The sequence below is a fragment of the Strix uralensis genome, chromosome 4 (assembly GCF_047716275.1).
Source record: "Strix uralensis isolate ZFMK-TIS-50842 chromosome 4, bStrUra1, whole genome shotgun sequence".
Taxonomy (NCBI): domain Eukaryota; kingdom Metazoa; phylum Chordata; class Aves; order Strigiformes; family Strigidae; genus Strix; species Strix uralensis.
Window position 1 is genome coordinate 41,805,840 of NC_133975.1, and position 25,754 is coordinate 41,831,593.

At 41.4% G+C, this 25,754-nt stretch overlaps 1 protein-coding gene across 2 annotated transcripts in view; it reads right to left on the reverse strand.

The window, feature by feature from the left end:
• Positions 1–13,728, reverse strand: part of GALNT7 (polypeptide N-acetylgalactosaminyltransferase 7) — a 75,110-nt gene extending 61,382 nt beyond the window's left edge. For both annotated transcript variants that reach the window (XM_074866462.1, XM_074866463.1), the window contains exon 1: positions 13,069–13,728. In XM_074866462.1, coding sequence (XP_074722563.1) covers positions 13,069–13,194 — 126 coding nt within the window. In that variant the 5' untranslated portion in view covers positions 13,195–13,728. The remainder of the gene's footprint in view (positions 1–13,068) is intronic.
• Positions 13,729–25,754: the final 12,026 nt, after the last annotated feature.

The window sequence follows — 25,754 nt, forward strand, 5'->3', positions numbered from 1 at the left end:
GGAAGAGACCCACTTGCTGTGCTGAGGAAGCAGAGGCACAAAGGCAGGACACTTATGTCCCTACTAAATTTAGGGCCAGGCACGCATGGTGCACCAAGAGCATCATAAAAAAAAAAAAAAGCAAGCTTGCCCAGTTGTGTGGTTTTCTGAGTCACCACACCCAGACCCCATCTCAGAAATAATCCAAGTGTTCCTATGCAGGGAAGGCCTGTAACAGTAAAACAGACTGTTTCAGGTGGTCGGGGCAACGGCTGCTGTTCCACTTCCCAAGGTGCCCAGAACTGTTCTTCCAGTGTTTCCTGTGGTTAATGGTAATGCAGGAACACTCTAAACAAAAGGACATTTCTGTTAAATATTCTTAGCAGTATGAATCTCCCTTTCTTCTTCTAAACCAAAGCTACAAAAAGAAGTATTTTCCATCTTACTACAGAATTAAGGAGACAGCTGCATGCTTGTCAGTTCTGGGAGGAGAGGGAAGATGTGCATAACCAATGTTTGCCCTGCACTGGTGAAGGCACCTCTCCCTTTTCAGGAAAGCTCCAAGCCTCAAGGGAGTTCTCATTAAAAATTCATAAAAATGGTGACTTTTCACAGCATGACGACTTGAACATGCATTTCTAGATCTCCAGTACTACCCTTTCCTTAGAAAATGCACCCAAACGTCAAGCAGAACTCCCTTCCACATAAGTATTGCCTCAGTTTTGTATCCAATCTTTTCTGCCACTACAGCTAAATAGAAAGGGTGTTAGGGAATGTGCCAGTCTAGTGCTGGCCACATTTCTTCAGTCTACAGACAAAATAAATAAAAATAAGTAAAGAACTGGAACTTTAAGAGTAAAAATGTGTGAAGGGAAAGGAACATTGCAGAGGTTAACATGCAAAACCAGCACTGGTTATAAAACATTAGAGGTGCCATAAATTGTCTTTTTCATACAGTTTAAAAGTTTCAAGTCCTGTTGCCGATACAGTATAAAAACAGTTAAGCAACATTAAGGTCTGACAAAATTAACAAATCCATGCAGGGAAGAAAATGGACTTCCTACAGGGAAGTTGTTGGGATTTGGTATTAGACTATGAATAGATCTCCTAAATATACACCACTGGAAAGTTTCCATTTTTAAAGTCAAAGTGACTTACAGGAATATTTAATAGGTTCAGCTGTAAGACACTGATTCTGTATCTGAAACCTTAACTTCCTCATCAGTAAAACTGGGCTTAAAAAGAAATGCCCATGCATTTTAGTATATATGTAAAAAGTATATTGCTCTGGACTTAGGAAATCTCAAGTTTGCGAATGAAAAAAGGATGATGATAAAATACAATTATTTCTGATATGTGAAAGCATTCTCACCAATGAACATTTTAAGGCATCAGAGTCAAGATTATTCAGTTAAACTATTAAAATACATTTTTAAAGCATTGACCTAAAAAGTATAATGAATTCTGCTTGCAACATTATACCTCTGGTAACATTAAGTAGTACATTATGGTTGCTAGATAAACCAAATCAAGAAGTTCTGCCTGCTTCTTAGAATTTAACACCTGTGAACCATTCCTGAAAATTAGGATTGCTGGGATTAGACTGCAAACTGTATTTTGACAAGTTATCAGCACAGACTAAATTCTTGCAAATATCATGCAAGATAAAACCTGTTCAAAAACCTGTTCAGGCTGCCTTTCCTTTGCAGCAGCGCTAACTGGCCAAGTCTACCAGTGAAAGCTTTGGTGCTTAGCATTTAAGGCTGTGAAGACTTCTTTAATCACAGACATGAATTGTAGAGTTTAAAATGAAACAGTTTTTTTCCCCATAAAAACCTTAGCATTCTATATCCTATGACAAACCTGTTAGAAGATAGATTGCCTAAGCAACGAAGTCAAGAGAAGTAGTCTGACCATTTATCTTTCTTCCTTACTTCCAGATAGCTGTATCACTTAATATGTTATTGCAATGCAAGAAAACTCTTAAGCTGTTGAACAGTAGGTCATTAGAATAAACCTAATTAACTCTCCAAACTCCCACAAAGAATGAACGAGGAAAAAAAATTGACCAGGAAAAAAATTAAATAAATTGAGGCATTCAACCTTCAGCTGAGGATGAGATTGGAATAAGAACCTGGAATAACAAAGATCAATGCACCTTATTACACTAACATGGACTTGTGCTGGCTGCAGTCAATCAGTGATCACCACCAAGCCTCCTTGTAAGGATCCAGTCATACCCTCGTCACCTGATGCAAACATACAGGACTGTTTAAAAAAGTTAATTAAAAAAAGGTATTTTACTGTTTCCAGTAAATATAAAAATTATGTTAGGATCTAAAAAACTAGCATCTCGCATGCCTTACTGTAATACCAGCAGCCTCTCTGTTCTCAGCTTAAGAGCAAAACCATAACTAGATACCTCTGATTACCTCCAGTCCCTGCACACCTTTCACCATACACATATATGCAAGTCAGCTTGGGTTTAGAAATTATGCACCCCTGGGAAATATCGCCAAAACAAACACCTCCTGAAGAGGCACGAGGCATCTCTCAACCACAAGATCTAGGCACATAGGAATCAGAGAAAGGGGACGTAGGACAGATGAAGTGTGTTCAAGGACAGCAGATTTCAAAGAATTCTAATTATTTTTAAAGTAGGCCAACCCCCAGGACATATCCATTTCATCCAGAAAAATTAATCGAGCCTGCTCCCTGCCATTTTCTTTTCCCAAGGCCCCTCAGGCATACACAAAGATTAAAGGCTACATGAACTATCCTGGCAGTCTGCTCCCTTTTATCACAACAGCTTGACAACTCCCCTGTCATCACAAGCCTTGGTAGAAGATAATAACGGAAGCAAAACTTGTTAACTCCCCGAGAGGTGACTGACGTGACTATTCATGGAAAAAGGTAAGCCTGCTCTAATACGGAGACTCTGTATTTTACAGAGATTCCCCCCTCTGTTTCTCTACCTGAAATAATGGTGATGGTATTGACACTTTGGACACCTACTCACTGCTCTGTATATGAGCACTCAAGGGTCTCACCATACATTGCCAAAGTTGGCCAGAGTAACCATCTGCCCCAGTTTTGACATCAGTGTTTTCTCCCAGTCTTGATTCCAGTGCCATGGATAGCTGCTCTCCTTGAGAATGTTTTTTCTGCTGGTGACTCTGAAGGAGGAGCTCACACCTTGATTTGCTCAAGGAGCTTCACAGCCTCACTGTCAAGACAATACTTCTTGGCCTTCCTTAGCCCAACCTTTCTTGTACTGTTTACATAACTAAAGAATAAGTGCTCAAGACAAGTATTTTAGATTGGTATTGAAAAATGCAGAGAGGGAGAGAAGACACAAAGAGTCTTCAACTCTTAAGACACCAAGACCACACAGATGCATCCCAGAAATTAATCTGCAGTCTTACTTGGGACACACAGGGCTGAAATACCTCTACAGAGAGTACTCAAGACCACTTTACACACTCAGTAAATCTCATGCCATAGGAGTATCTTACACTGAGTGAAATATCAGTGTTTGGTGCTGAGGATCTCCGAAAAGTGATACAAGAGGCAGCAGAAGATTCTTCTCCCTCACCAGCAGGAGCTGAGGCACTGGAAACCCACACACCATCCTTCTGGACTTGAGAGCTGCTGGCTCTGAACTCTCTGATTGAATCAGGTGATACAGTTCTAGACAACCACTAAAAGCTCACATTCCATCAAAAGAATCAAACGGCAAACACCTCTGTAGATTACTGAGATACTCTTTCTAAGCTAATCACTAGTGATGGTCTTGGTTCTGTGCAGGAAGAACATACTTCATAGAGGGGATGGAAATAAGGGTAGAAAACGTGGAAGAGGTGAGAAAAAACGAACATATTTCATAGCCGCTGTTTAAAGCTTCCCAGAGGCTTTGGCATGTTATAATAGCACTGTGGGAGATGGATTGGCAGAGCCAGAGCAGGTGAAGCAGTCTAATGTGCATGATAAATGCACCATTGACACATGCGCAGCTTATAAAAGACATATATTATGAGCTTTGAAGAGCTGACTTCAAGGCCTCATTTAAGTGAGAGCATAGCAAATCTTGTTTCAAGACTAAAGCATGCAGAGAACACTTTATTTTCTCTGAAGAACACGTTATCTCAATATTGCCTTTCTTGGTCTTCCTCAATAGGAAGAGTAGAAAACTCGTGACATTGTCATCCCAGATGCTTTTAAGAGATAGCTTGGTTAACTTTTTTTTGTTTTGCTTCAAAATGTTATTACAGATGAGGCATTTTCTACAGCCAACTTAAAATCATAAATACCTCTTTGACATATGTAGAATTCCTATTAACTAGCTCAAAACAAAGACATTGCTTAAATATCTCTAATCCATAAAGACAGGAATTGAGAAATAAAATGCAGTGCTGCTATGCTTCAGCCCTATTGAAATGCTATTGGTTTTTTTTACTCATCCTTAAAAAGGAAATCTTTTACTACAGGTTAAAAATCAAAGCAAATTTGAATCCCCAAGTTGTGACAAAAATGTTCAAATATGGAAAAAACTATGTTCAATTTAATGAAAAATCTTGTATTTTTTCTAAAGCACGCTATTTAACATAATACTTTCTGCCTTATTAAAAACATCAACCATATTCACTCAAGTCAGAACAGTTCTTGCGAGCCATTTTCATTGCCAATTTTTTAAAAGACAACAAAATAAGTAAGAAACTTTGTGGGCTGAGCACCATCTGTTTATGCTTTAATTTCATTAACAGTTATATTTTGAGACCTTCAACTGTAAAGAAAGTTTTCCAAATGTAAACAGCATGTAAATCAGTATACTGTTTTTACTGTGTACCTTCCTACTATTCTCTCCTGCTGCTCAGGGGTTTACCACACATCAGTGCTATTTGCAACTGAACGTTCCACAAGGAAATAAAAGGAAAGTTAAGTGTAGCTTCGGAAAGCCAGAGCAATACTAAAAAACATTACTGGAGTCAGTGATTAGAATGAATGATTCAAGAAGACATGGTAAGAAACTTAAATACAGACCACCATAGAGCAGCAATTAGTTTATTGTAACAGAAAGGAGGAAAAAAAAAAGGCAATTTGTTTTGCAAGTTGCAAGAAAGCATGCTTATGCATGGAGAAGCATGCTTAATTTCTGCTTAATACAATCCTTTTTTAAGCATTATCTCTTTATTACAAAAAGTAGCCATTTTTGTTTTAGTAGTAATGTAGGTATGTAGCAGAGTAAATATAATATTTTTATTCCCACATGGGAAGTAAATGGGTTTTCAGAAAATAGGAATTCTGTGCTATAAAATGCATCCCTAGGAAAGCACCAACTTATTTCAAAAACTGCTCGCACCAAGCAAAGAATTTGTTTTTCCAAATTTCAGACCTATCAATTCAAATGATATTCTAATGAGTAAGCAAACATCTCAAAACTGTTCGGTCCCAAGCAGGGGGAACACAATAAGGATGTTTATTTGAAAACCAAAGGTAGACTGCAAGTATTAGGCTTCTTCTCTGTATCTTTTTACAATTAACAACAACAAAATACACCCTCTCCCAGAAAGCTCCTTCAAGGAGGAGGCTACAATTAAACTGGTAAATCTCAATCTAGATATCTGCTATAAAGCACAACCTTAACCTTTAGTTTAAGTTTACAGAAATCTACTGAGTGTTGTGTCGTCGTCCCCGTCCCCCCCCCCAAACCTGTATTAGGTGAAAGGCCAGAATATCCCCAAATCCAAGCCAGTATCACAGGTTGCAAAGACATGCATGCTGCTGGCCTATTCTGGCAACATCTTCCTTACTGAACACATTACCTCAGCATCACTGTTAGTCATGGGGGGGAAACCTCACTCACCAAAATAGTGTCTAAATCTAGAGCACTGTGGGGTGGAGGTGGACTGCTAAAGGCAGATTCAAGCAAGATAAATTCCCTTTAATTCACAAGAAGATTAAAGAAAACTGATGGAGGAGGCAGCCTTTTAAGCAGCATGTTACTATTTTTAAATTAATCATTCACAGTAGACGTTTGCCTTCCATGCTTATGGAGGAAATCTAGTAATTAAATGTAACTGTTACCAGACTTGGAATCCTTCTCTCAGATTATATGGCCTAGTTTCTGTAAAAGGCATCCCTCCTGCCCCCCCAAGGTTGAAGTCAAACCTATTAATGTAACAGCTTATCCCGCCCTATTTCCACTTGGCAGTCTCCCATAATGCTGATTTAATATCTGACAAAAATAGGACAAAGATACTGTCATTTTTCATTAAGGAACGTCAGCTCAATACAAGCAATTTTAACTCTGCTGAGCTTGGGTTAGGGAAGTGCATGCTGCTTGGCCATGGGGCGAAAAACTCATGTATATACTTCTGGATATGACATGCCTTCTCTCAAGGTTGGCATCCTGATGACCCGTCAAGCCTTTTCCAACAACAAAATTTACTAACACCAGAATTTCTACTACTTCAGCTTAGCTACTATATCTTAATTCAACACCTTTAAAATAGAGTTAACTACTACCTAGATTTTTTTTGTTCAAAAAAGGACTTCATTACATGCTATTTTTAATGCCCCATTATTTGGCCACTAACCACAAATTACCACTTATTTTATTTTATTTTTTTTTAAAAACATACGACAACCTACTGAACTTGTCATGTTGATCCTTCCTGATTTCTGTGGTCTTACTCACAGTTTCTCCATTAGGTACTGCAAGAGTGAAATAGTTTTACCTGTGCAATCCCCAGAACAGACAAAATTACTGGGTTTTGTTGCATAATGTTACTTAAGCGTGCAAAGCCACCTTTCATCCTATGCTGAGGATTCTGCCAAAGGTTCCCTGGATGCTCTAGATCCACTTCTCCTGCAATGAGATTCTTGAAAAGCAAACGCCAACCTTAAGATCTTTGATTTTTCAGCTGTTCAGTTCTTTTACTTTACAGTAACACTTGGGGCTAGAATAGGACAAAAGGAATCTTGACACACACATATAAATGGTGCAAAACTGCTCACTCTTGAGGAGTAAACATTTACATAATTAATAGTCTTGAGATAATAATGAGTTATTTACCTAACTTATTACAAGCGATCTTAATGATAAAAGAGTTTAAGAAAGTTTTAATACAATCTATGTATGTATACATAAATTGTAGGAATTATGTAGGCGCTTTTTTTTTTTCCCCTTTCTTCACATTATTCGCTTTGTGGTCATTTATTCTGCAACATGCTGGAAGCATTTGTTAAAAGATTTCACTTATTTAATATGATAGGGATTGGGGTTTTTACACTCTCCCAAGGGTGACAGATTCTTACAGCGCTCTCAAAGCTAATTTAGATGAAAGCACATATTTTTTAAAAAAATTAGCATTTAATATCTCAAAACATTTTGCCTATTACTGTCACGAGCAACACTAAAGATTACTGTAATAAAAGATGGGGAAACAAAACCGATGCATACTTCCTACAACAGCAATACTTTGGCTATAGCAAGCTCACTGCCTCCCTGAGCAGAGATTTCAAATGAAACTTGCTGAACATGAAAAATTTGCCAAGGCGTTCATTTCTGCTGAGTGTCACACAAGAAGTAGTGACTTATTACAGCTTTGATTGAGGAAGGCGGCGTGCCTAAGTCCGGCCCTGCACCTGTAGGGAGCTTTTCACACCCAGATGATGAATGACTGCACTGAACTTTCAGATAATGCCAGAGTGGCAAAACTGATGTGGCACTCGTTGTGTTAGGTCTCACCCAATTATAGAAAGGCAAATCAGTAAAAAAAAGTGACTGATGCATAGATAACTATACAAAGCAATTGGGAGAGTGATTATTTTGCTCTTTGATCACCTGTGGACCACAATCACGTTTTTACCAAACTCAAAAAACTTGAATGCCTTCACTATTGAACACCACTCTCCCTGTTACTTCAGATTTATCATCTTATTCTGATTCCTGCCTTTCCCCCAGTAATGATATCAACTTCAAACTCCTGCAACTCGGTTTCTCTTCTAAGCACATTTGCTGTTACTCCTTAAAGGAAAGTAGAGAATTTCCGCTGGGACTTCCACCACAAAGAATCTAATTTAAACCACAATAACACTTCAAGTTCAGTCTGCAATTTGTCATTAAATTCTCAGTGACAACCCAGTCAAGGCATACAGGATATTAGCGGTCCTTAAGTGGTGGAGAAGGGGTGTCATCAGAAAGCTCTGAAAATGTCCACTCAGCTTTTGTTTCTTTTTTTTTCCAACTCCTCCACCTCCACATCATAAATTCTCCACCTTCTAGTGGCCATGCGGGAATTGTAATGTTTAAACTTGGCGGTTGGTGAGGGCCCTCAGCCCCAGCTGTAAGCCCATCATTCGGTTTCCTAATGTCCATGGAGGGACATGCCAGGACCACTGCCTGCACAAGGGCCCCCAGCAGAGCCTCCCTTCCTGATCCAAGGGCAAGCACTCTTCCCTTGCTATGGCACAGCTGCCTTGACATCTGGCAGTAAGGACAGCTAACTGTCCTGCTGGGGAGATGAGGGTATAAGTGTCTAAGGGTGGGAGACTGTTACCTCAAAAGCTCCTGTTAAGTTAGAGAGCCCTGAGAGCACACCTGGTGTAGGAGATGTGCACACCTTCAGGGGTGGTAAGAGGAAGGGGACAGTTGTCCAATTACTCAGGCACAGAAAAAAAAGCCCTGGGAACCCAATCCAGAAAGTCTGAGAACTGTTGATAAACAAACTCCCTAAACAAGAGCCCATTAAGAACACGTCAGTTGCAGACACAGAAAATTAAATGCCTTCAATACGTGGCAAGGCAAGTTAACAGCAGCCCTTCGGTGGCTGAGGTGCAGTGGCTATGGACTAGCTAAAGTCGGGAAACACTGCAAATATTGTAATGCTTCAAATCTGAAGCACCAGGTTCCCAGATATGAGGCCAGGCAGCCACGCTGAGATTTCAGGAAGTTCTCCTCACTGCACACGGGAAGAGGGCAGAACAGGGAATTTTGTGGGTTTTGCAATCTCACCATCACATTTCTGACTTGTGCAAGGTCAGCCACACACTTCCAGCAAATCTTTTACTACCTTCCTATGCTCCGGAAGGGGATTAGTAACACACTGGACACTCCTTCTTACTTACTGTCCTTCATATGGACAAATGAATAAGGTCATTTCTATCAGCTTCTTGGGAGTGCTCCAGTGAAGATTAGAAGTATGAGACCACTGATCATACTACTAACACATAAGACTATGAGTGTGCAAAGTTGTACTTTAAGCTTTACCCCAGGTAAACTGAACAGATCTTTCAAATAAAAAAAATGCTCAAGCCACCAACCTTGATTATACATAACTTTTAAAGCTTCCACATACTAATTTGGTCACTTGCAACACTTTGTAATTGGTCAGATTAGGAGAGTTAAAATTGACCTATTCTGCATTTGCTCCTCCAAATACACCGTTTTCAACTTTTTAGTAATGAATCTTTCTTTACTGTTTCAGTCCGTTGGTTCTGCTTGCTGTACTACCCATGCCTTGATGACAGCAGCTTTTAAGGCTGTACCTCTGAGGCTGCTCATTAGCGACACATATCGCTGGAGACCAACAAGTACTATAGCTGGGATCCCTACAGTTATCTTCTTACGATGAATAGCTTCAATCATTTCCTGATAGCTCCAAACCCATGCTCCCTTGATCCTGAAGAGCAGAAGGTATCAGAAAATGTACAAAAGACCCCACAACATGCACATAATAATCAAATTGATGATTCTACCTAATCGTTTCTCACAGCCATAAACAAGAGCATCCCTGCCTAAATCTTCAGTACCTTTGCAATCCTTACTATCAGATAGCAAGTGTCCTTACTTACACAAAAGCAGATATGTTTTCAAAGATTCTGAGGACAGACCTTAATATCTTTTCATTGTTTCTATTTGGTTTAGATGGGAAACTAAAAGCTTTTAGGATAAGGATTATTTTATTCTGTTTGGGTATTTCTGATAATGCAGACAAATACTTAACCTCTCCCTCCAAGTCCTACAAGCATTTTTTTCTCAAATGGTGTCTTGCAGAAACAAAGTTCCACAGTTGGGTTACCTGGAGAAGAGAGCTTTGTCCCACCAACTTCTGAATATACTTTCAGTGAACATACACATCTGTGGTAGTCTTCCATCAGAAAGAAAGGTCTTATCTCCCAACTGTCTGCACTGTTATTATCTCTGTGTTCTCTCATTTCCTCCCTAAACAGCCGCTCTCCACTTCCACTTTTTCTTTTAAAATTCTCTGTACATTAATCTTGCCTCTCCAAAAGATCTCTGAAATCTTTTAAAATCAGTAGAAAAAAAGATAACACGATATTTGAAGGGAGAATATACTTTTTTTTTTTTTCCAAAAAGGTACATGGTTATAACACCACTACAAGATGTTCCGTATTACCTATTTCTGTCTGCTGTTGTAACCAGGAAAAGATTCAAGGTTATAAACATAAAAAGAACAACACAGCAGAACTTTTCACCTTTGCTTCTTTAATGCCTCAGTGCAGAGAGGGAAAGGGTACTGCCTGAGGTTAGCTATAAAAAGTTAAATTCTATTTTAAGATGGTACTGTCTGAGGAGGAATTTTACATTTGTTGGCCAGAGATCTCAGTGCAAGCAAAGGGAGGAGGGTATTGTATGGGAAGAATTATTCTGTTATCTTTAGCTTAACAAACTTTCCGGTAACTACCAACAGAGCAAACACACATTTGTATGACTGAACAAAGTGCACAGCAGTGCATTTCAGAGAAGCAGTTATGATTAAACTCCTAGTTCCCCCATGCTGAAACCGCACCAATGCAGAGTCTGTTTCCAGGTGTTGCAGGAAGTGTACTCTGAGATACACACCAATGCACAGTCCATTTCCAGGTGTTGTAGGGAGCGTACCCCAAGATGCAAGCCCATCTCCTAGGGTCAGCGTTGCCTGGCCTAGCAGGATACGCAGGCCCTAACCTCTGGGCATATTGTTGGGCTCTGCCAGCTCCCCAGAAATATGCTGAAGTACCGCTAGTTGCGAGCCTGCTTACTACTGTGTAACTAGTATTCCTCACCTGAGCAGCTTCTGAGGAGCAAGGCTGTCCAAGCCAAAACACAAATTCAGTAACAATACTGTTTCCCAGAAAATGATGAAGCAGCATGTGTTACCCACTCTCATATATATCACAACGACAAGTAAACAGCTGATCTAGCTAACGAACCAGATACTCTGTTTAGATTTCATCTTTGACAGTGTTTACTTAATATAATCATATTTGTTCCCAACAAAGACTGAATTATTTCCTGAGGCGGCTGTCATGGATATTTCCTCCTCCAGTCAAGGCACGGGTAATCAAGACTGAGTGCTGCTTTATTGGGGGCTGGACTGTTAAAACTCTTTGACTCCTTTATTGCCAAACAGACCAGCTAGAAAAGATTTCTGAACTAGACCTCACGTGCAAATGGGGGTGGATACAAGGGTTCAGCTCAAAAGTCTCCAAGCGAAAGACTTCAAGCCCATGAGAAAGGACAGTGATTCTTTACAGTACCTCAATAAACTGATACAGCACACACACTGCAGGACTGCAGTATTTCAGCTGTCACCCCAGAAAAATCATCTAAAGATGGTCACTGCCCTACACAGCAATGCAACCATAACTATTATTTTTTTTTTTTTTCAGAGGATGTCACTTTACAGGTCTGTTACCCTTTCCTAAGCAGGAAAAGTAATCTGACTGGTTTTGATGCAAAATGTTTACAGCCTGACATTTTTTTGGGAGGTATGCAAACAAAATTCCTGAAGGTTTTTCTGTACACAGAAAAGCCCACGTTGTGTGTAGAAGAGAGATTACAGAAACTTCACCACTTAATAAACTGCGCATCTCTGAAAGAACCGCTATGGCCTATTATCTCAGCAGCGACTGCCAAGATACAGCAAACTGTAACAGCTTCAGAAGACAGAGCATCTGCTGAAGGAGTCCAAAGTCATTTCCAGTTTTCGAACGCAAGAATTCTGTCAGCTCGCTTGCCTTCCACAATTATTCAAAGCAGCCCACTAGAGAGGACCAAGATCGTTAGTGAACACATCACATTTAAGATAATAACTGTAAAATTTTATGACTTGACAAAGATTATTTTAATCTTGACTAATCTTACTTCAAGCAGATCTCCTTAAATCCAGTTATGCTCAACAGCTCTAAAACACCTGGTAAAAATGGAAGCAGTACTTTGACTCCTGAGACCCTGGCGTCGAAGGGCCAGATTATTCACACCTGACTGACTAATGCAAGCCCATGGCGAGGCTGGCTCTGCAGATTTGTTTGCCTGACCTCCTGACGCATTTCTAGAGCTCACCGTCCCTTTCAGCCAAGGCGCTGCCCACCCCACGCCTCACAGGTTGCCCCACCATTTCGGGGTGGGAGATCTGCATCGCCAGCACCATCAACTCAACACCTTGCCGCTTTCTGCGCCCTGTTCTTAAATTACCTGATTGCCGTGGCGTTTGTAAAACCTTAGGAGGCCGATCCGCGGCGGCGGGGTGAGTGTGAGAGGGGTACACCTGCACCCTTTGTTGAAGCTCTGGGGCAGACCTTTGCAGGACACTGGCACGCAGCTTACACCGGCGCCGTGATTTTAGGGATGGAAAAGCTCCCGAAGGAGACACGGACCCACGCCCAGGGGGGTGCCCAGGGCACCGCCGGCGGGGAGGTCCCGGGAAAGGGCCCCGTCGGGGCACTGTCCGCACCACCACGCCGGCGGCGGACACCGGCGGCGCGCTCCCGGCCCGGCCCTGGGCGGGCTGCGGCGGCCCCGCGCCGGGTGGGGCGGCGCGGACCGGACACCCGCCGGGGCCCACCGGAGCGCGGCGCGCCCCCGGCCCCGCCGCGGCCCGGCGCGGGCGGCGCCGCCCGAGCAGGGACGCCGGATCCGGGGGAGGCTGGGGCCGGCCCCGCCGCTCCGCGCTCCCCTCTCGGGCCTGCAGGCGCCGCAGGCCGCAGCCCGGGCAGCCGCCCCCCGCCCGCCGCCGCCGGTCACATCCCGGGCGGCGGCCTCACCACCCGCTCCGTCCCGCCCGCCCCGCACTGCACACTCACCCGCGTCCGTCCCGGGGGAGCCGGCTCCTCGGTGCGGGGCGACAGCGAGGACCAGAGCAGCAGCAGCCCCAAGAAGCTGCCCGCCAGCAGCACGGCGCGCAGCAGGAAGCCCAGCTTCAGCCGCATCCTCCCGCCGCCCGCCCTCTCCCTCCCGCCACCGCGCACGCAGCGCCCGGCCCCGCGCACCGGCGGGCTTCCGCCCCCCGCCCGGCGCGGCGCGCAACGGCACGGCCCCGCTGCCTCCTCTCTCTCTCCTCCTCCTCCTCCCCCGGCCGCCGCTGCTCTCCGGCAGCCACCCGCCTACGGAGGCTGTCCTCCCGCCGCCGCTGAACGTACAAACTTTTTTTTCTTTTTTTTCCTCTTTTTTCTTTTTTTTTCCGCCCCCCAGCTCCTCCTCCTTTCTTCCCCCCCGCTCCTCCCCGGTAGGCTTTCCCGGCGGGGGCTGCCGCGGATGCCTCCCCGCTGGGCGCAGCGGCTGGGGCGATGCGGAGCAGGAAGTGGCGGCGGGAGCCGCGGTTCCACGTGGCCGCCTGGCACCGGGGCGGGGGCGCCTAGCGGCGGGGTTCACCCCCCGCTCCCCGGGCGTGGGCTGCCGCCGCACCGGCACCGCCACCTGCGCCCGCCCGAGCCGCGCCTGGCGGGAACCCCGCCAGCACCCCACCTGGGAAGCGGGAAGGAGGGGAAGAGCTGGGGTTGGGGGGGGGATTAGCTTTTCTGAGCGGGGCGGGCAACTCCTCTCGGGGCACCGACTTGTAAAAGTCAAGGTGCAAACGCTTAACTTCAGTGATTGTCATAGGGGCAGGGTAACGGAGGCCCAGTAATTACCGTATGCAGCCTGGGCAGAGTAACACTGGAAAGTCAACACATTTTTCTTGAGGATAGCAGATTAAGTACGAGATTACAGAGATGTTATCAGACCTTAGCTTGCGTGTATCTTGTTACTAATTTTCTGCACTAAAAGTTAGGCATCCTATTTCCTCCTTTGAAGGAGTCTCCCGTGCACGTGCACACACACAAGCTCAATAACATGAACTCTCCACAAAGCAAAGTGATGCAAGAACAATATTTCCAATGCAGTACTTTTGCATTTTCTGTGCATTCAGTACTATCCACTTGTTTTGGTGTTTTTCAGTTCTATTTCTTGTGTGTGCTGGCAGGATATCAGATCCAAGGATCCTGAACGCTAACTTTCAATGATAAGCACTGTAGAAATAAAACAGGATATTACATCCTGAACGGGATCACTTTGGAGGAAAAAAAAAAAGCCACACCTAAGTGACCTTTGTAGCTGGACACACCTAGACACAGAAGTCTTTGTTTATTCATCTAACTTGTGCTATACTACTGGGTGATTCCCCCCCCCCCCATTCTGTAGGATCATGGTACAAGACAGACAAACGTGATGCTTAAAGGATGGGCAACAGCCCTAATCCATACCAGCATTTACACAGCCCTGCGACTTCCACGGGTCCCCAGAGATGTTTTCCCCAAAGCCCCCTCCCTGTTTGAGGTTGCAGTAACCACACAAACATCTCGATACAAAGGTTTACGTGACTGTTTTCAGGTAGGTAACAGCACCTGCGCAGGGCTGGGAGGGATTGTTTTTTTTGCTGGGAAGGGCATAGAGTTGAGGTGCCTGGCTCTGAACAGATCCCCTGGCTCACTGACCCCAGTAGGACAAGGCAGGTTGATGCTACAAACTGTGAAGCTCTTTAGGCTGTCAAAGAGGTATGGAATTGTTCCCCCCCAATTCCTCTTTCACTGCTTTTGGAAGACCTTACTGCAGCAAAAGGTGCTCTTCCCTCCCATTGTTTTATTCTCCATTTTTGGGATCCCTTTTTACTCTCCTGTGCTGGTGCTCTGAGCACAGTCAAGAAGAGCGAAAAGCCAAAATAAGTTAGTCTTAGCACTGCAGAGAGGGTACTGTAGAACTGGCTGCAGCCATGTGATGTGATACTGCTCTGCTACTGCTCGTCGAAGCTGAGAGTGACAGGAACAGAGCCTTCTGTGTGCAAGTTCATACTGCATGAATTCACATTTGTGAGGCTGCCTGCTGAAACTTTTTTTTTTTTTTTTTTTTAAACGGAGGCTTATGTTCTGCAGAAACCCATGGGTGAACCATGCATCTGTGATTATCACGGAGACCTGCACACTGGAAGGTGACCAAGAGTTCAGTTCTGTTTGGGTTTTAGATATCAAAAGTCTCACCGTCTGTGAATTCCCCCATTAGTTGTCTGAGGACAGTGGTTTCTGTCCCAGGCATTTTAAAAAACCCTGCCTTTTCCCCCCGAAAGAGAAGTAGTTGATGCCCACTGGGAGGCAGTACGGGCCAATGGACGGGGTGTTCATGCCAGCCCCTCTCTACGATGACAGGAGATTGGAGAAGGCATCATGTTTCTGTTTTACCATTACACCTGCCTGCCCTGGTTCCTCCACAACAGGGAGCATCACCCACCTTTTTTTCTCACTCACAGGGCACACAGTCTGACTCCAGAAGTATCAGGTTAATACTGACCTTGGAAGTAGGTTTTTTTGAGTTTTATCCTCATTAAGGATGTGCTGAAGTTTCAAATTCTGCACTTACAGTTTTTCCTATGTAGTAAAGTGCCTAAAAAGACCGGCAGAACATATTTTTGCTCTTGCTGAATTTGTACCAGCTAAGACAGAAAATTCAAATTAAAGTTGGCTTTGGATTGCCTCCAGTAACATCCAAAACCACTTTTAAAAGTATTTTTTGACCTGGAGAGGGAGAGAGGGAGAGTTAAACATGAATTTTTGCCTCCCTCAGTTGCAAAACACTGTATAAACCATGATGCTTTTGCTACCCAGCTAGCACTAAAACAAGACAAAGTCCTGACGGTTATTAGGGAGTTAATCAACCTCTGTTAAACTGATATTCTGTCATTCAAACGTTTCTAACAGACTGGCAACTGTCACAATGTTTGTATCTATATGTGGACGTGTCTACTGCTCGCTGCATGGAAATCATATGTTCACTTCTCCATATGCCTCCAAATAAATATCTGATGGTGTTTAAGTCATTACAAAGCCTTGCTGCTCTTGAATCAGAGACCTACAATGACCTGGAGGTGAAGTATCCGATTACCAATCCCCTAAGCCATGCAGTTACCTTATTGCTGGGGATTTGGGGGATGGTATCTGGAGCAGGGTTACTAGCAGTTGTCAAAATCTCATCCAGTTGCTCACATTGGAGAAGCGTCAGGACCTGGATATGCCTCTTAACTCTTGGCCTGAATATCTGGCCAGAATAAAGTACTCTGCTTGTTCATTAACACAATGTTTGAAAGGAAATTCCTATAAACTTTTGTACCTATCAAGATGAAAGTCATGTAGTACAAAGTTCCATAGTACAACAAGCTGCTGTAAAGGCTTTGCTGCACATAAACCCCCCCAGTTTGGTCATCTGCAGGTTGTTTTCCGACAACACGTGGGTCTCCTTTGTAAAATCTGCAAGTCAGAGACCAACTACTGGATTTCTACTGAGTGCAGTGAGCACAAAACACAAGTGTTTTTTTTCATGTAAATAGGTTCTTTGAAATTAGCAATGGATTGTAGACCTCAAGCAATTTCACTTTCCTTAGAAGTTTCCAGATTTAACTACCAACACTTCGTTTAGTGCAGTATTTCACTACATGATATACTCTAGGCTTCATGTAACGCCAAACTTGGTCATGCTTTGATTAAAGAAGAAAGTGCTGGGAAGTGCCAGCTGGCAGACAGCAACTTGCTTTCCTAAACTGAATACCCTCCACACAAGCAACACCTCTGCGCCAGTGAAAACTTCCAGCTCCATGCAATCCCTTTTCCCATCCCTTCTGACCTTCCCTATTCCACTGCCAGCACTTCTAAGGTCATTTGCATTGAAGCAGTCATCTCTGAACAAAGGTTATGCAGTTTTTCAAATTACTACTTTGGCTCTAAGGCAAGCTGGCCATTGACACTTATGGAAGACTCGTGTGGTGTATTAGCATGACAGCAGATCTATTAGTGCTGCATATTGAAGTCCTGGGGTGTCCAGGTGGAATCCAAGACACTCCTTCACTGGTTTGCACCTGAGAAGGTAGAAACTCAACGTGAGGTTGAAGGAGCCTGGCCAGATCTGTCTTAATTTATGTTAAACTGTCTCATACTCCCTTCTGACATTGTCCCCAGCGTCGAGGGATTTGCGGTGAGATTCTGGATTAATGAGGTAGCTGCTGCTTGAATAATCCAGAAGGGCAGAGTTTCGCATACACTGCAATGGAGATAAAGCTATGCCCTAAATATTTACAATGTGTGTATATGTAACCTCAGAGTTGATAAAAAGGAACTGAAGTACAGGGTTTTAAATTCTTCTTAATTTCTGTGATTGTTTTAAAAGTACTTTAATCAACTAAGTGGCTCTCAGTAATACTTAATACATGCTTTTGCAAATTAGACTGAGATGGGCTTCATCTTCACTGTTTTGTGTTCATGATCTCTAGTCTTTAGTACCATTCTTCCTGTAATTCTCATCTATCCTTCTTTTTTTAAGCCAGAGGTTTAGCAACACATGTCCTACCAAAAATTATCCTTCAGTGTTTCAGGATTTGAATGGATGCTTTCAGCAGAATGCAGTTTGCCTCCTTTGCTTTTCCTGTCACTTTTACGAAGAACATGTTATGAAGTTCCTGTCATTACATTTAGCCCCCATACTCCTGTCATGCCTACTTTAGTCAGTTTTCCTCCTGCAATATCACCTCTAGCTCCTCTTCCCTTTTCCTACACAACAGTAAGCAAGCTCGTTATTTTGTACTGATCTGGATTCTACCTATGTCCTGAAGACTGGAATGTAAAAAATCAATTTATTTTTTTCAGCTGCCCTTTCTGGTATTGAGTACCAATCAATGTTTATGAATGACGTTGCATTATTTATACTGCCTTTGTCTAAAGAAATTTAACTTCTTCCGGATTTGCAAGCCCTCAAAATATCCACACTGTGATGAGTGTTGACAATGCTTGACAGATTTAGATCTCATTAAAATAGTGGATGGGATGGTCTGTTACGTGGGTGTTTCATTTAAGTTTGAGGAGAATTGGAATAATTCTAAGTATGGTTTTGCCATTATAAAAGTAAAAAATACATTTTAAATGGGTATTTTTAGGAACTCTCACCTGTATTTTGAGCCAGATGTAGTCATATGTCTCAGGTCCGGAAAATATCCTTTTCCAAGGTGTCATATTTCTGAGCACTTCGAACAGAAATTAACTTGCATCATTTCCTGAATCTAGGGCAGAGAAAATTGAAATAGGTTGCTGCAATTTCTGTTCTGCTGAAAAAATGAATGGTGTAAACACCCACATTTCAGATGCTGATTTACTTTCCAAAAAATCTTTTAAAGTATAGTAAATTAGTGGAGTTAATTTGATGAAATTGTCAGTCTGAACAAGATCCACAGTGCATTTGAGGTACAAAATGGAACATTTTACAACTATAAATTAATTAGATTTTCATATTTCTGCGGACTTTTACTGTTTAGTGGTAAACTGTTGATAGTCTAACAAATAACTGGCAACTTGGGTATTATCGATTCAGTATCATGTCTGTTATATCGGCTATAAATCTTCAATAAGTTTGACAGCTTTTTCTTCAGGATATATTCTGTTGTGTTGTTCAAAATTAGGCAAAACCTAACTACTGGAGATAATAAACAATTGTAAAGCACTGGATATGTTCAATAAATCCAACGTGTCAAGTTTGAACAAGATAAAGCCCTATGAAGCTTCACAGACAAATAATAAAAGACACTCAAAAGTTGTCACATAGAAAAGTGTGGACATGCAACAGTTACTAGTCCCTGAAACAAGTATCTTTTGCTGTTCCTTAACTTAGTCACAGGGTAAGTGAGCAAAGTACTATTTCAGAAAGTGTTGTCTACCTCATTTTACATAAATATGTAAAAAGTCAATTAATAATTCCTGGAAAAGTCTAGTCCAGTAGATAGGTTTATACATTAACATTGAATTAATAGAAACTGAGTAACATCACGGAGATCAGCTGGACTCTGATTTTCAAACTGGGGTCCTTGAGTGCCTGGGGAATGGGGAAGGTGTCTGCAACAGAAAACAACAGCAAGATGATTGCCATTAGTCATTTAAAGTTCGTGGTACAGAGCCTGCATCACAAACTGATAACTGGAAGTCGAGAGTCTTAGTAGCAATGAATTGTAAAAGCATTGCTAGGCATCTCCGAGCTTTCTTACTACTTTGTAGATTTCTTAAGCTGTAAGTTTGATATTACCAGTGGTTGAGAAACAACGCCAGGGTGCTGAGCAGCCACTTTTCTTACCAAGCTCCTGTTTGGAGAGAAATTCTTAAACAGTAGATTATTTCTATTATGTATCATCTGACACAAAGTTGTATTGATTAGTAATTCAATGAAATGATTCTGTTATAAAAGGCATGTTTTCTGGGAATTGCTTATGGAATTGCAGGCAGTAGCAGCTGTTGGATCATAACACTGCATGCATTCAAGTATTTTACTAAATATAATCATAATGAAATAGATTTCATAAGGGCTTTAGTACAACATGCAGATGCATCATTTTGTGGAATTTTTTCCCTTTTCTCAGGTCCAGAGTTACATATAGATATCCTTACTTGATATGAATTAAATGATTTCCAACTTGTACAGTTTTAGATCAGGTACCAATATAGATACTTCCAATTTTATTTTAATTTTTTAGTATGTTTTCAATCCTTTTCCTACTAAACAAAAAAAAAAACCCAACCCAAAACCCAACCAACTTCAGAGAAAAAAAATCCTAGACCTGTCAAAAAGACTTTGAAATAAAGGTGAAGAACTGTAATAAAGTCATCATCTTAGCAAGCTGAATTCCACTGCTTTTTAGTCACCTGTGACAAGTAGTGACAATGGCAGGATCTCATCCATCTTAAAATACTGTGGGTTTCCAGATCTCTCAATTCACTGCCATTCAGCCCCCTTTTTCTAGTGTATAAGTGCAATGACTGTTGGCTAAGTATTCCAATTAAACAAAAAATCCTCTAAAATTTCCAGGTGCATGCAATTAGCAGGAAGCAAATCTCTAGATTGTACTTTTATTTTAATACTGGCTTAACTAAATCTTTGTTCTGAGTAACTTCATCAACTTGGGGACATCCTTTAGCTTTAGAAGTTGGTTGGAGTTTACAGAGTAAGTGGGAAAAGATTAATTTAATTTTGTCCTTAAAAAAATAGTAAATCAATTTATTTCATTGGTTGCAGCTTGAAGAGTATGCTTATAGAGCAGAAGACTATTCCAATTAACATTATCTCAAATTAAACTGAAGAATAACTGATTTATTCTTATTCCCATTCACTGACCCTTTGAGTAATGAAAGCTGCTCCTGTAAACCTTAGGCCAAAGTGAAGTTTATTCCATTCCTCATTTACTATCAACAACTTTGATGTATATGTCTAAAAAATGAACACAGCATCTGTGTAATTGATAGATTTTTTTTTTTTTTCCTGAAATGGTGCTTTAGGACAAAGTAGAAGCGAGAGGAAAGCTTCATATTCTGTTAAAGCATGGTGATCCACAGCAGAGCTTTTGTAGATTCTTGGCTAACTGCTTGAAAAACCTGGTTGACTTCTTACTAACCTACAAGACACAGGAGCTAAAACATGTCTTCAATACATTTTAGATTTAAATAAGCAGACTTACATTATGAACAGAAATTAATATAACAATTTGCCTCTCTGTCAGGCTTCTATCCAAACACTCTCTTCAAACTTGCCCTGCTAAGCCTTTGGTGTAAGGGTTGATTACCAGAAAGGAGGAGATAGAGGCACTGTTCCTTGCAACATTTATGTCAGTTCTGATACTCTCTGGCATGTATCTAGGCCACGTCTAATTAATCCCAGAATATTCCATCACTGCTGGATTACCTCTGTCAGCTTTGCCCACAGAAACCTGGCAGAAAAGATTTTTACCTTAGGTGAGGAATTTCTCTTTTCTAAAGGCAAATGGGAGTGGTTTTTTCAACTACGTAATATCTATGCAACAACTTACAAAGCCCTTAGGATATAAAGTATTTAGTAGGGGTGAATACCTTCACTTGAAATTAGTGGAATGTTGCCGCTGATTAAATAGAGCCAAGATTTAACCTCTGATTGTTTTTAGGATAAAAATTTACCAGCTGTGGCCTTCTCAATTCTAAATTTGATGCTCCTATTCAAAAGAATCATATCTTTTATCTTTCTAAGCTAAATGTGAATACCAGGTGTTTAATCAAAGATCAGAAAATATAGGAGACCTGCAAAATAAGATAAGAATTCCACCTAAAATCCTCTTGCAGATCAGGAGAAGTTAAGGGGTTAGACTGTATTTGTGCACTTTAAACTGCAGTCTATAGTCTTCCATGCTCATTGCTAGAATTACATAAACAGTTTGCAAAGACACTCGTCAGCTTGGGGAGGTGCTTCAATCAGGATGAGCTGCCATGGTGGAGCAGTGGATACACAACTGGTGACCACTGGAGAATAAGCCAGCACACTTATTAAACTAAGGGTAACGCTGCATCCATGTTCTGTGTATCACAGTAGTGATGCACAGAATCATGGTACTAAAAATAGAGCATTAATTAGCAATGCTAAATTGATATGTGATTATGCAAGGTGCTGGATGACTCAAGCAGTACCGCGTTTGCATCCTGAGGGCAAAGTATTGTGACTTTTTAAATTGTTGCTGTACAAATATGCATTCATCTATTCTGCACAAAACCAGATGATTTTTTTTACACCTGATGATAAAGTACTAGATGACAAGACAACTTGCTACTTGCAGAACAAGAAATACCTGCTATTGGAGATCTATTAATATGCACTTAAAACATGGGCCAAGAACAGCACAGACATTTTTGTAGCGGGTGAGGTATGTTTTTTAACCCCACCCTCAGCTTTTCAAATTATGTCCTTACAATCTCCTTTAATTAACAAACAAAAGGATTTTCACTGCATTTGGTAGAGCACTGTTGTCAAAACCCTCATTTAAATGCTTCTACTGATACCTTCAGAATTATGTAATATTACAAATGTAAATAAGATGCAGATTTTTCACATACTTGTTTTCCTTTCCTATGTGAGTGAGTTGATTACTAAAGCAGGAAATGCTATTCATAAATGCTTGGTACCAGCAGATTAAAAAATCCATACTGAAAAACTGCTTTTTAAAAAATTTCATCTGAGAAATAGTCAAATCAGTATCAACCGTGACTTTTGCCTGAGTTAAGACTTACCTGCCCTTCAAATGTGCAGTCGTGGCTCAGCTGATACCTGCATTAACATGCCTCACATCTACATACTGTGTTTGAGAAGTCGTCTTATGCTTTAGCTCACATTAGAAGCAGGAAAGCAGATTTTCTTAGATGTAGGATGAGTGCACCTGCAGCAAAAGTACATACAGACGTATTGCATTCCATAGCCAATGCTGTGAAAGTGCCCAATCCCACTGTCTTGGGCTTAATGTTTTAGGATGAACTCACAGATAGGTAATAAAATAATGTCATTTAGACAGGTAAAAAAATGCACACAGGCTGGTGATGATATTAATAATATTCCAAGTTAGCGTAAGCCATGACAATTCACATTGCTCTTCCACCAAGGTCCCCTACTATGATACTGGACTTCACCACAGGAGAGGGACTCTCATCTTTTTTATTGTGGTCCATGTTTCTGGCTGTATCTCAGAGTCTTATGAGCACATGTGGCAACAGTGTGTGCTAAGGTAGGTAGGCTGGATTTTGGTCATAATTCAGAGATTTGGTCAGCTTAATTCAGAGATGATGGATGAACTAGATTTGTACTAGTGTTTCTGACAGTGATGGGCTTCCTGATGCATTAAGTAAGATACCAAAATAAACTTGATGGTGTGGGAGAGAGTACAGTTACTGTGAGATTATAGAACATTTGTCCTTTTGCTTTAGGGATGTTACCCGTTCCTGTGCTTCATCACTCAGTTCAAACACTGTACAAACTGTGGTTTGGTGGTGGTAGCAATATGAAGACACCAAAATGCTCTCTAACTTCGTAATTCCCTGTCATGTACAATGCTCACTAGGCTACTGAATATTCACCACTTTTTTTGTGGCCAGCCTCTCAAATTCATCAGCCACAAGGAGCTGAGCAGCTTGTAGGCTATTAGTGAAAGTTACAGTTGTTGGAGTTATCTGTAGTCTTCATGATATCAGCTTGATGAGATGGAGATAGATGGGCACTGGAGAGGGGAGTTATTTGTGTGGATTATAGAGGTCCTAAACTTGGAGTGTCATTGCCCTGTAAACAGCAGAAAAATACAAAGTTGTTATCGAAAAAGTGTAATAGTCACATTAACTTAAAAATTTCCTACATTCAGGAATCTGGATTTCGGACTCCGTTAGGCATAATTTTCCTTGTAATACCTACAGAAGTTAATTAAACAAGTAGTTACTGCTTTGCAGTCCAGACAGAGACACACTATTAACTTAGGCAGGAGTGATCAATAACTTGCACTCTCTGAAAGAGGAAGCACATATCGTACATGTAAAATGCATGCTATTATCTTAAAAAGAGCTTTTAAGTTTTTATGAGTGGCTGCACAACTAGAATTGTTGTTTAAAAATTAAAATAGTTCATTGTACACCTCCCAGAAATTGCTTCATCAGGACTCTGTGATTACAGTTTTCACCAAATCCTTCCTTTCCTGCTACCGTTCTTTTGTTAGTCTGTCATTCTTTCCTCTCCCTCAAAAAAAAAAGAAAAAAAAAGATTGTTTTATGGAGTGTAAGTTCCTCATGAGGCTCCAACCCTGATACCAGGATTTCCAGTTTCCTGGTCAATTATCTGGGTACAGTTAAATGATTCTCTGTTCAATTATCCACAATAATTTCCATTATGAGGGCAAGTGTTTCACCTTGCCCCACAGTGCAGGGAGAGGACCAGTGATAGCATCAGCATCTACACTCACTACATACACTAAGAAAAAGCCAGATCTTTTTAAAGCTTCTGCTGTTGCAGCCTTCTCCCTGCTACTTGCAGGCGTGGGAGAGGCTTCTCACAATGATCAAACAAGCCTCCAGCACCTTACGGTAATACCAGTCTGTCGCTGATGAATCCTGAGACCTGGTATAAAAGGTAAAGAATAGGAAAATGCATTCAGTAAATGGCTGGCATGGTTCAAGAACTTCTGATGAGTAAAATCCTTAACAAATACCTTGATCCTGCCCAAGTTTATGACTTTGAGGTTCCTCACCTCCGCACAACAGCACATGCCTTCATTACAACAATCCTTGTATTAAATGTGCCGACACCTGTGCTCTAAAGAAGTGGCAGAAATCAATCTGACAAATTTTCACGTAGTTGTCTGAACACACCCAACTTTCTACTAAGAATAACCTAAGGGGTTCTGGGGATGATCATCCTGAGGAGTTTTGTACTGAGGTAAAAAAGATGGTGCTTTTTTTTGTTTATTTGGACATCATAAAGATCTGGTGTCCATTGCTGATTATCCAGCTCTGAAGCACTGTCCTGTCCGCCTTTTTAAAGTTGCATAGTTAAAGAACAACATTATGTAAATCAATCTGTCCAGAAATTCTTAGCAGATGCATCTGGTTTTCTTCATTCTCTTGTGATATCATGTTTCAAATTTAATACCTTATTTTATGTATCCTGCTGACAGTGTTTATTTTTGTGACCATGAAACTCTCAGTGCTTGTCTATTCTTCCTCAATGCTGACAGTACTCTGAACATGGCACTCGCTCACTGAAGCAACAAAAATGAAATAAGAGTAATCTTATAAATGAGTCTGCTTAACATCAGGACAGAGATTCCCTTGCCTTCTGGTTTTGAAATTTCAGTACGCAAAATGATAAAGGATCCTAGGAGATCTGCAGGCTTGGCAAGGGAGCACAAAGTTTGGGTACTGTTGTGCTGACCTGGTTTGGCTCTTTATTTATCTTCCTCTGCTGTCTTTTTGCTTTGTACACTGTCTGTTGTGTATCCTTGTCCCGTGTTTGCTCAGTGCCTGGCACAGACTAGTCCAGTCTGCTACTAGAGTGCCTACAGGATGGTGCACATACTTACAGTCTATTAATACTGGAAGAAGTTGAGACCTCAAGCACTCGCACGCACACACAACCTACTTACCCAGGAGTTGCAAAATGTTTTCTATAGACACAAAAAACCTGCGGGAATTTCAAAAGGTGTATCTGCACTAATTAGAGTCAGTATTGTTTACATGCCAGAGCTTTCCTCATCACCTCCAACTGCCCCTGTCTGTCGTGTGTGTGTCTCCCGAGTTTTAACATCCATATCATCCTGCGTCTTTGAGGACACATTTGAAAATGAGTTTCAAACTCACAGTCCACCTTTAAAGCAGTAATAAATCCTGTCACAATTTTTGTTTTCAATAAACTGGCTTGTGTAGCAAGTCACAGCTTCCATTACTATTAAGTTTCTTAATTCCCTAAGACCCCTGAGGCTGAAATACCTGCAGTTGTTTGGTACCATTGACTGGGTATTTAATCTTTGAAAATATAAGTATCTTTTGTGCATCAAATACTATATATTACTTTTTCTAGTTGTATTTTTATAAGCTTTCATAACTATTTTTACCCAATCGTTCTTAAGGTCCACAGGCCAGATGCTGAGTATCTGTAAATCATGCAGATT